Here is an 11,601-nt window from a genome sequence, read left to right on the forward strand (position 1 = left end):
CGAAAGCAATTAACATTAAACCTTGAACCTAGGGTTTTCTATTTGATGCACAACAATGAACCAATAACATAACAACATGCGCCGCGGTTACCTTGGTTTGCTAGCTTTTCAACGTCTTGGCATCCTATGGTTATATAATACAAATATTAAAAATTGCATGAAACCGTAAGTAATAATGATTCTTAGGTTGAAAAATTCGAGTAATATATACCGAATCGATGCGAAAAAAAACTAGAGAGGAGCGAAGATACCTTGCTCTCGAAGATCTACGGATCAAATCAAAGTTTTCAAAGTCCAATATGCCGATTCGTGAGGTATGGCGAAGTGGGGAGAGAAAAAACCCGAGAGAATGGGAGAAACAAGACGAAGAAGGCTCGGACAGGAAGGTTGGGGGCCGGATTAAAACACCACCTCGGCGTCATAGATCCTGGCGTCAAGCTCGGCGCCAAGATCTACGGCGCCAAGCTTGGCGCCAGGATCTACGGCGCCGAGCTGCCTGCCAAGTCACCGCCACATCTACATCGAGCCCAAGACCTCGGCGCTAGCAACGATGACGCCGAGAAGTGTAAGCTCGGCGCCAACAACGATAACGCCGAGCTAAGAGTCCAGATTTTAAAATCATACCTCTAGAGACATATTTGTGAAAAAATTTCAAAAAAAAGACTGGAAAATAAAAAATTCGGCGACTGGAGACCGCTCTTTCTTGTCATAGTTTTGTATATATCAACAAAGTGGTGACCGGCTTTAATTCTTTTCTTGTCATACTTTCTATCAACAAAGCGGTGACCGGCTTTTATTCTTTTCTTCCCTGTTATGTGGATTGGTTTGGTTGCGTGAATTATAACTAACCGAGCATGATATCACCAGGTGTCCAGGTGCGTTGCTTCCGCTTGGAATTACAGCTGCTGTTGCGGCTGTTGCTTCCGGCTCGGCGCTTTCCGCTAGGACCAGTCTAGCAGGAGTGTAGGTCTATCGAGCACTGCTGCTTACGTCTCTTCCGTGCCTCCGATCCACTGATGTCTCAACCAACCGTTGCCCTCAACTGATCGCTCGGGAGAGCTACGTGGGGGGCACCAGAGTCCAGAGCGCCCTGATCGCTGTCGACGCCAAAGTCTGGTGTCGCCGTGTGTGGGCGCGCGGGCTCAGGAAAGGCTCGATCGGGTGCGCGCCGACGCGGCGGGGCACCGCCCGAGCCCGATGGATGGAATGGAACAGCTAAAAGCGAGGAGCACGACGGCGGTCCCTCGGCCTGATCAGGAAAGCCGTGTTTGCTCCGTCCGTTCTGCGTTCGTCCACGGCGGAACGAGTGGTCCAATGCAATACTAAGCCTTTGTTTAGTTCCACCCTAATTTTTAAAAAGTTGCTACAGTACCTGTCACATCGAATGTTTGCGGCCCGTACATGGAGCATTAAATGTAGATGAAAAGAAAAACTAATTGCACAGTTTGGTGGAAAATTGCGAGACGAACGTTTTGAGCCTAATTAGTCCATGTTTGAACACTATTTGTCAAATAAAAACGAACATGCTACAATAGGCCCAAAATCCAAATTTCTCCAACTAAACAAGGGCTAAGGCTGCAAACAGAGCCGTATATATTAATGGTTGCCCGCGCGGCGCGTCCTTCACCGGCCCAAATGTATTGCTCGGTGGACACGGGACGGGCGAGTACGAGGATCACAGGGGATATCTTCTTGGCAGTTGTTGTTGGTATGGTACCGGGGGTCGTCGGCGAGGCGACGGAGGTCGGGCCGGCCGGGTCACGCGGGACATTGGTGCGCGCGTGAGATCAGTAAAAATCCTTGGACCTTGAGGTGGGGGGAGTCGGTGTGCGTCCGGCGAGGCTACCGGGTGCCGGCGGATGCAACAACGGCTGGGATCTCGTCTGGGGAGGCCTTTTGTTTTGTTTTTTGGTTTCTTCCTTTCGATTGGGCAGTGAGCCCGTGACATCACCAACGGCCGCAATGAATGGTCTATGAACCAGTGCGGCGCGTACATCCTTTTCGTTCAATTCGTTTCTCCTGTGCTACACTGTCTATCCCTTGCTGTTCTTGGACGACGGTAGCTCAGGTTGTCAGGTCTCCTCCTGTGCTTACATCATCCTTATGCCGCAGAAGGCTGCACCAGTACACGTAAAGAACAAAACAGGAGTGCTTTATTATTCGAATGAAGTTCCTGTCTGTCTATTGAAAAGAGAATCCACTACAGCATTTGGAGCATCAAAGCACCAGTGGTCTAGTGGTAGAATAGTACCGCAGTTTTATTTTGTTTTGTTTGACCATTTGTCATGTCTGTTCCCCGACCAAACTGATATCTCCGCGTTGTTGCACTGCCTCCAGGGGTTAAAGCTTGGCTCAGCAACGCCCCGTCATCTTTTCTATGGTTATTTCTGACCATGGTCCCAAAAAACCGACCCCTCCACCCCCCAACCCCACACACGATTGCTCGGTGGCTTGCGCCTTTTGTCAGGTGAAGCAGCAGTCTCCTCTGCAGGTTTCTCTGGGCCTGTTCGGCTGGTATTAAAGTCGGCTGATAAACCGATTAAAGCTGATTTGTTGTGAAAGAAAAATACTAGCTGATAAGCCGACTGATAAGTTCAAACGAACATGCCCAGAAAACCAGGTAGAACCACCATCAAGTCATATGTGGACCCTCTACGCGGACGCGGAAGCTAGAGCACCCATCACCGCGTCGCGTTGGGCACGGCCTTACCATTTTTCAGGGTGTCACTTCTCGTACCATATCACCGTGCATGACCAAGTAAGGAACCGTTTGGCCGGGCTCCTGCCGGCTCCGGCTCTGGCACTGTAGCAGGGTGTCGGCCGCCGGAGGCTGCGGGAGCCGGAGCCAGCGGAGCTCGAATTTCTGGCTCCGGCTGCTGCGACCGCGTCTGTGAGTGGGGAGGAGAGGAGAGAGAAAAAGAGCTTCGATGAACAGTGAAATACGTATAGATGAACAGTGATTTCGGCGCAGGAGCCAGAGCCGTCTCGCGATTCGTCACAAATGGTTGCTAATCTCACTACTTTGCCCTCCATTTCAAATTGTAAGTAGTTCTCTAGATATATTATCTAAAAAAGCTATAAAAGCTATAATAACTTACATTTTGTAAATGGATTACTAATTAATATCATAGGCAGTACCTTTTTCTTCTCGAAAGAAGTGGAGCAGATCGAATGATGCCATAGTGCCGTATCCTTGTTTTTTCTCCTTGCCTGGAACTTCACTGGGAAAAAAGGAGAGGAAAATTTCGAAACTCTGAAACACGGACCAAAGGCCCAGGGTCCATGGCAAGCCATCGTTTCCTCCAGATGGGCCGAAAATAATGGGGGTTTGCCTGGACGCAGTAGGAACTGGCTGAAGGCGAGATGGTGCGTGAATCGTCGCTGCCGACAAGTCGGACGGGAGCCGCCCGCCGACCCCCGCTCCAGCGCTTCCGACTGATTCCGCAGCGCCGTTTTCCAATTTATTTATTCCGGCCCAAGTGGTATGTACGTTCGGTGGCCCAGCAAGCAAATCAGATGCAGCCCAGCAAACAATTCGAAGCCACGCGCCGCCGCGGTGGGCGTTCCGCGACGCTGCCGCGACGATTTTTTTTTTTCACCTCTCATCTGAATAGGTAGCATATGTTGGCATACAGACACACATCTACACTACACACAAACACCACACTCACACTACTAGTACACGAACAGATCTACAACTATACATAGATATAAAGACGCGTCCTAGAGAGATCACCAGAAACCAGCACGCTCTGTAGACGATGGGAACGTCACGGTCCCTTTGTGGCATCACACGTTGAGAGGCTTCACTAAAAATTACTATGGGAATAAATACGGATGAGAACACCATCGCCGAACCCGAGGTTTAAACGCTGATGGGCAGCGTGCTCACCTGCACCGCATGCCAACCGAGCCAGAGCTCGTTCTCACTGCCGCGACGATTCCTCGACGTTGTTTGCTGGTTTCTGTTTCTGTTTCAGTTTCTTTTTCTTTTTTATTTCCTTTTTTTATTTTCTTTGGCCGGTTATTCTTATTTTTATTTTATTTATATATTTTAATATTTAATGTATTTATTTTTCTTTTACTCTAGTTAGTTATTTTATTTGTTTAATTTTTAACACCCAACTTTTGTTTTTTTGTTTTCCTTTCTTTTCTTCTATTTTTTCTTTTCCTTTTTCTTTTCATGTTGTTATTTTAATTTTATATTTCCCTCCTTTCGTTTTACTCTAGTTAATTATTTGGTTTATTTTTCTATAATTTTATTGTTTTACCTTTTCATATATTTCATGATGTATATAATGTTTCGTAATGTACATGTATTTGTATATAATCCTTATTTTTTATTATCTTTCTTTATTAATTAATTTATTTTACATGTTCATGTGTTAGTTTTTTTTTGTTTCCCATATTCCATGAGATGTCATGTGGTATATTTTAGTATGTAATATTATTCTGGTGAGCATTTAATACTTTCTTTCTTAGACTTAAAATGGTCTGATGTATCTGATAATAAAAATTTTCACAACTATAATTACAAAACCATCAATATAATGTAGTGGTGGGGACTTATTTTTCAAAAAAACAATAGGTGTTGTGTTCAAGTCCTCAGATGGACTATTTTTATTTCAATTTCTATTATGCACTAGCATCTAGTAGCTTTTCTTTTCCCATTCACGTGGCTTCTCAGCAGGATCCAGAGAGCGGCAAGCGCAACATGCGCGGGATACAAGCGCGACATGTGCGGGCGGGCCGTTGGGCCGAAAAATCGTGGAAGGCCGGAAGCGCAGCTGCGCGGGACATGGTCGGCGCGGGGCTGGTGTCCGACCCGGTCGGACCATAGGCGTCTCCGAGATGGTGATTGTTTGCCTGTCTCAATATGTATGATTGCCCGGCATCAGGAATCAGGTACTCTTGCCGCCACACCTTCTTCCTCCTCACCTCACTGCATGAACAGCTCAATCACATCTTCTTCCTCACTCCCTCCTCTTTCCCTTTCTCCTACGCGTGTGTGCCCTGCTGCTGCTACTGTGACTGCGGCGGGGGCGGGGTGGGGTCGGAGGCGGCCGGGGAGTCATCTGAGAGGGAGGAGAAGTCGAGGTCGGAGAAGAAGTCACCGTTCAGGAGGAGCAGAACCGCGCCGAGGAAGGGGAGGAGCAGGTTCGCGACGAGGCGGTTGTGGCGGTCCGACCGGAGCTCGCCTGCGTCAACCGTCGAGGGAGGGTGCGGGCGCAGCCGACGCGTCGAGCAGGGAGCGGCGGCGGGTGTGCGCTGTGGTGAGGGCAAGCCGATGCGGCGGGAGCGGCGTCGAGGTCGGGCTGGCGCGACCGGCAAGGGCGCAGCCATCGAGAGCTGGTGCGGCCACGGCCGGCGCGTCGAGTAGGAAGCGACGCATGGTACGCGGAGGAAACAACTTCGGTCGAGCAGGGGTGGTGACGCGAAGGAGGTGACGACAATGCCCGCTCCAGCCGAGCTCAAGAGAATTTTTTTCCGTTTCTAGGGCTAGGCCCAGAGGTGCTTTGAGGAACGTGTCAGCCTCGCTTTTTTTTTTAGGCAACCTGGCTCGTGGGCTAGTCAAATAAACAGCTAGGTTGCAACCCCTGGGCTCAGTGGCCCTGGACCAGGCAAACAATGACCTCTTCTGTTTGCACCTTAGATCCAGCGTGTGAAGTTTTAGGACGTCACATTAGATATTATATGAGGGTGTCGCATGGGGTTTCCAGATACTAATAAAAAATTACAGAATCCGCCAGTAAACCCCGAGACGAATTTATTCAGCCTAATTAACCCATCATCATCGCATGTGTACTGTAGCACTTTATTGTTAGATTATGGACTGATTATGCTTAAAAGATTCGTCTCGTAAATTAGTCGTAAACTGTACAATTAATTTTTTTATCTATATTTAATACTCTATACATGTGTCAAATATGGCAGGATGAAAAGTTTTGGGTTGGCAACCAAACAAGGGGTGATTTTCCTTTCTCATCAGTCTAATCATCGAAGCGTGTGATACTGATACTCTGTCTCAAGCCGGAAACGGATTCTATGCAGCCAATCTGATCTGTTTTGGGATGGAGCGGCTCCATAAACTTCGAGCTGTTGCGCTCTGGCCACGAAATGGCTTCCAGTCTTCTCTGACGAGTGACGAAGCAACAAGACGTCGCGGTCATCTAGAACACCACGACCACGCTGCGTCTCCGCCGACAGCGACGCCCCGCGACCTGCCCCGTCCGGCCGCCTGGCCACACCAGAGCGATCAACCCCATGCCGCCCGCCACAGGAACGGATCGACCAGCCGGGGCCCGGGAAGGAGGGGCAGGTCGCAGGAGGAGGCTCTGCAGCGTCGGGCCCTCGGCTCGTCGATGTGGCCGTCGGAAACGAAACGAGGCGAGAGCGCATGCAGTTGGTGCTGTGCTCCCCCCTCCTCGAGTCCTCGTCCCTGTCGCGAAAGGAAGAAAAAACACGGCAGATGCCGCGGCTCGCTCTCACCCGATTCCCGTACGTCGTGCGCGAGCACGACCATGCTTTGGCGCTTTCATTGTTCGGTTCCTCCGTTTCGCATCAGACCGTCTCTGACGAACCGGGAAAAGATAGTTGTTCGATCGGTTCTTCTCCGACGAGCGTACTGGGTATGTTTCGTTACAGCGACATGCCTGAAAGAAGCTTTTTACTGCTACTAAAGCTGTGTACGGGCATGAAGAAAGAAGCTTTTGTTATTTCACGATGTTTGTTGTCTTTATTTATCCGATGAAAACACCGGAAAAGGCAATTCATCCTCTTCTGAGTCTCCTCCCGTTAGCCGTTCTGAATAATTCCGTGGTCAACTACTCAACTGGTCATCATCATCGAGCCGTCCAAGCTTAAGTGGAAGACTTGCCCATCTCCATTTGCATATAGACAATATAACAACAAAAAAAGGGCTCATTTGAGAGCATTGGGTTTGGGTTGACATAATTTAATCAAAGTTATATTTTGGCGAAGTTTGACGTTGAGTTGTTTTAGCGTTGACTGATAACAACGTGCTTCCCAAACCCTCCCCTGCCTTTCACATGCTAAGCACAACTGCCTGGACCGGTTTTAACCTCCTCTGAAACAAATGCAACTTGCCCAGACGGTACAGTTCACTCAGCCACTCTCCAGCCATCTATCTATATACCTGAAGAAACTGAATGAATAATCTAGCTAGTACTCCTTTGAAACCTAGCTAATGTGCTTTCCAAATCCAGTTTTGTTCGAAAGGCATTTACAAAGGGACTTCACGAAAGAGCAGGACTGGTGGAGGTCCCTTTTGTGCAGACAACACTCCAAGGAGCCCTCGCTTTCAATTACATCACCTGTATTACCCACTAACCTGTCCCCGTAGTTTACCATCACCTCAAGGAAAATAAAAGAAATCCAACCGCCTCATTCATTTCCTCCACCCTCACGCCGAGAAAAATCTGAATCCACCAGCCTGCGCCTCAACCATTACATCACATTTTGACCTGAGGATTCACGCTGTCCTCCTTTCTAGTAGTTCCTACTACCTGAACCTGACTAAGGATTACCATGAACAGCTACCTGAAGATATCCTTGTGATTGATCTCTATATATCTTCCTCCTGCCCACTGTTTTGCCCGTTGACAAGCGATTTAACAACAGCCTCATGTACAGTCTTTATTAGGGGCAGTTACGACAGTGAAAGTGTAATACAGGTTTCTTGTTAGTTTGATCTTCACCAATTTGGCCCAACGGCCAATTGGACCTTTGACTCACGCCCTGATCGGGGGCGCCCAGCTGCTCTCCTGGCTGGAGAGCTCCCGTCGCGCAGCGCTATGTAAAGGAGGTGAGAGCTGGGGCTCGAATGACGAGGTTCACTGCAGCCGCCAGTTCCCCACCGAGTCTAACCCTAGTCCGATCTAGAGGGAGCGCTATGAGCGACGGTAAGCTCAACCGGCCTGCACCACCGTCACTGGACCACGCCACCACTACGATGCTACCTCTACTCAGACACTAGAGGCGTGTCGCGCCGCGCCATGGTGAGGTACATCACCAAGTCTCTCATCTAAGTTATGTTTTTACCTACTGATCTACGCCTAGAAGTACTTTGAGGTCTATCAGTTCTTGGATACAGAAAGTTTCACGCTTTCCTTTTTGTTTCTTTTTAAACGTGAGCTGCCTTTCTCCTTCCTCCCTACGTGGTTCTTGGTCATCACACGTTCAGTTCTATCCAAAATCCCCTGTCCTTGTCCACCTCGAATATCAAAACGAGGCAACCGGTCACTAGAAGAGCAATTCCCATCGTCCACTCCTTCCAATCGCCCCATCATTCAATTGTTTGTGTCGATTTCTTCCTCTTACGCGTTTTGCCCCCAAGAAAACCGAGCGTCTCGTCTTGTGAATTCATACATGCGCGTGTGCACGTGCGCAGCTGATACCGACACATAGCTTCATTCGTCGTCTCGTCTTCCATGGCGGCGAGCTATGATCGGCTGGCCGTCGCGGCCTCTCTGGTGGCGGTGGTGGCGGTGGCGGTGGTCGTCGCAGGGCTGCCGGCGGCCGGAGCGCTCGGGGTGAACTGGGGCACGATGGCGACGCACCGGCTGCCGCCGGGCACCGTGGTGCGGATGCTGGAGGACAACGGCATCAGGAAGGTGAAGCTGTTCGACGCCGACGCCGGCCCCATGGACGCGCTCGCCGGCAGCAGCGTGGAGGTCATGGTGGCCATCCCCAACAACATGCTCGACATGATGACGGACTACGGCACGGCCAGGGACTGGGTGCACCAGAACGTCAGCCGCTACAACTTCGACGGCGGCGTGAACATCAAGTGAGTCCTACTGCTCTCCCTCGTCTCTAGCCTTGACATGATCCTACTCTCTGCATCTTCTTCTTTTTTCTTCGCAAAAGGGAAGGATATGGCAAGAACAATTGGTCTTGCCGTCTTGGTGTGATCCTTTATAGCTCTGCATTTGTGATCCGCATTTGTTGGCTGCGTCTGCTGTGGCTTTCTAAAGCATATATATATCTCCCCTGAAAAATGGAAACTTCATATCGGTGACAACAATGTAGTACCAGAAGCTGTGAACGTGCACTTCAGCTAACAAACTTCTCATCATATATATAAACATAAAAAAAACTTGCTCTTAACTTCATTGAGGTGGAGGTGCTAATCTTCTCTAATGAACATAGTGATATTTTGAGTTGTGATCATGCCATGCTCGACATTCTTATGCTTCTGCAACAAGGTTAATGTTTAGTTAGGAGCTATTCCCCCCAAAAAAAATGTTTAGTTAGGAGACCTTCTTGGTTAATACAGGTGTGCAGTAGCTGCAAGTTTTAGCATAGGGTGACGCGTTTTTTCTATCGGCTGATTCAGAGGAAGCCTTTTTTATCAGTAAAGTGTCAAACTTGACATCAACAAGTTGCAACATAAAGTTACGGATATCCATTGGATTTGTCATTTGTGCTGTTATGTGTCTAAAGAATCTAACCTTGGGTGTTGTCTTCTGGGACCGAAATGTCTAAAAAACAAAGTTGCATGCACAAGAATAATCTCTCTAAAGGGATTAGTTCTCTTAAAGTACCAGGACACTTATCTAACTGCTGTGGCCACTGGGCGCCCACTAGACATGCATAACTCTTTGTTCCTAAAAAAAAAGACATGCACAACTCTTTGAACTTTTTAGATAACTACTTCAATTTTGCGCTTAAAGCTCGTCGCTTCAAAGAATCTTCAGATAAGCAGCTTTTACAACACCTCACGATGACACTGTAGCGTATCTGATCCGAAAATGCCTGATTAATCAGTCGTAGAAAATTATTTTGATTTTGGTGTACCACACTACCTAATTGTGTCATCATCAACATCAAGTAGGAAATTATTCGGCGGGGTGGTTAAGATTTCGTGTGATTGATAAGATAACGCGGTCAATGTTTGCGTGCAGATACGTAGCGGTCGGGAACGAGCCCTTCCTGTCGTCTTTCAACGGCACGTTCCTGAACGTCACGCTGCCCGCCCTGCAGAACATCCAGCGCGCGCTGAACGACGCCGGCCTCGGCGACACCATCAAGGCCACCGTGCCGCTGAACGCCGACGTGTACAACTCCCCCACGGACAACCAGGTCCCGTCGGCGGGGCGGTTCCGGTCCGACATCGCCGGCCTAATGACGGAGATCGTGCAGTTCCTGAACCAGAGCGGCGCGCCCTTCACCGTCAACATCTACCCGTTCCTGAGCCTCTACGACAACGACGACTTCCCGCTGGACTACGCCTTCTTCGACGGCACGAGCAGCCCCGTGGTGGACACCGGCAACGGCATCCGGTACACCAACGTGTTCGACGCCAACTTCGACACGCTCGTGTCCGCGCTCGCCGCGGCTGGCGTCGGCGGCCTCCCCGTCGTGGTTGGTGAGGTCGGGTGGCCGACCGACGGCGACAAGCACGCCACGGCCGCGTACGCGCAGAAGTTCTACGCGGGCCTGCTGCGGAAGCTGGCGGCAAACACCGGCACGCCGCTACGGCCGGGATACATCGAGGTGTACCTGTTCAGCCTCATCGACGAGGACGCCAAGAGCGTGGCGCCGGGCAACTTCGAGCGCCACTGGGGCATCATGCGCTACGACGGCCAGCCCAAGTACGCCATGGACCTGTCCGGGCTGGGCCGGAACACGGCGCTTGTGGCGGCGAGGGGCGTCCAGTACCTGCCCCGTCAGTGGTGCGTCGTCAACCCCAACGCGCCGGACATGAGCAAGATCGGCGACAGCGTCACCTACGCCTGCACCTTCTCCGACTGCACCTCGCTCGGCTACGGCTCGTCGTGCAACGGCCTGGACGCCGTCGGCAACGCGTCGTACGCCTTCAACATGTACTTCCAGGTGCAGAACCAGGTGGAGGGCAGCTGCGACTTCCAGGGGCTCGCCGTGCCCACGGCGCAGAACCCGTCCACGGACGCCTGCAACTTCACCATACAGATCACGCCGTCCGCCGGGGGGAGACGGCGCGCCACGGCCGCGGCGGCTCTGCTCCTCTTGGTTCTTCTTGCGGCCCTGCATGTCGCGCCGTGACTGAGCGCGTGACTCGGCTCATGAGTCATGTCACCAGTCATTAGGACTAGAAGAGTAGAAGGGTGGAGGTGCCGTCTCGTGTGTAAAGATTTTGGTTTGGTTTTGTATAGCTAATGATAATCTCGTGTTATCAGATCATTCTGAGGTGCATAATGTAATGCCTTCTATTTGGATTTAGGGGGTGTCTAGATGTAAGAAAGATCAAGATTCAAATAGAGACTACAAAACCAGAATAGTGACTACACGTCTCTGCTGTGTTTCTTACTACTCCCTCCATCCCAAATTGTAAGTCGTTTGACTTTTTTGACATTAAGTTTGACCACCCATTTTATTCAAAAATTTGTTCAAAATATTATTTCTTTTGTCGTGGCTTGCTTTATTAATAAAAGTTCTTCAAGAATGACTTAAATTTGACTATATTTACACAAATTTTTTGAATAAGACGAGTGGTCAAATTTAGGGTCAACAAAGTCAAACGACTTACAATTTGGGATGGAGGAAGTATCAAATAGAGCCTATCAATGCCTTTATAAAGGAAACGACACCAAAGGCATC

At 49.8% G+C, this 11,601-nt stretch overlaps 1 protein-coding gene across 2 annotated transcripts; it reads left to right on the top strand.

The window, feature by feature from the left end:
- Positions 1-7,872: 7,872 nt before the first annotated feature.
- Positions 7,873-11,296, top strand: LOC136538512 (glucan endo-1,3-beta-glucosidase 8-like). Of its 2 annotated transcripts, XM_066530472.1 has the most exons (3): positions 7,873-8,023; positions 8,411-8,809; positions 9,927-11,296. In XM_066530472.1, exons 2-3 carry the CDS (start codon positions 8,451-8,453, stop codon positions 11,044-11,046), a joined length of 1,479 nt encoding a protein of 492 aa, XP_066386569.1. In that variant the 5' UTR covers positions 7,873-8,023; positions 8,411-8,450; the 3' UTR covers positions 11,047-11,296. The 2 variants fall into 2 exon arrangements, with proteins under 2 accessions (XP_066386569.1, XP_066386568.1); XM_066530471.1 differs by lacking the exon at positions 7,873-8,023 and having other exon boundaries at positions 8,197-8,809.
- The last annotated feature ends 305 nt before the right edge of the window (positions 11,297-11,601 follow it).

The sequence above is a fragment of the Miscanthus floridulus genome, chromosome 2 (genome assembly GCF_019320115.1).
Source record: "Miscanthus floridulus cultivar M001 chromosome 2, ASM1932011v1, whole genome shotgun sequence".
Taxonomy (NCBI): Eukaryota; Viridiplantae; Streptophyta; class Magnoliopsida; order Poales; family Poaceae; genus Miscanthus; species Miscanthus floridulus.

What these genes read in the sequence shown, in the direction of transcription:
- LOC136538512 (XM_066530472.1), top strand. Translation starts at nt 8,451, where the DNA reads ATGGCGGCGAGCTATGATCGGCTGGCCGTCGCGGCCTCTCTGGTGGCG. An exon ending in GACGGCGGCGTGAACATCAA is followed by an intron (nt 8,810 to 9,926) that starts GTGAGTCCTACT and finishes GTTTGCGTGCAG; the next exon opens with ATACGTAGCGGTCGGGAACG.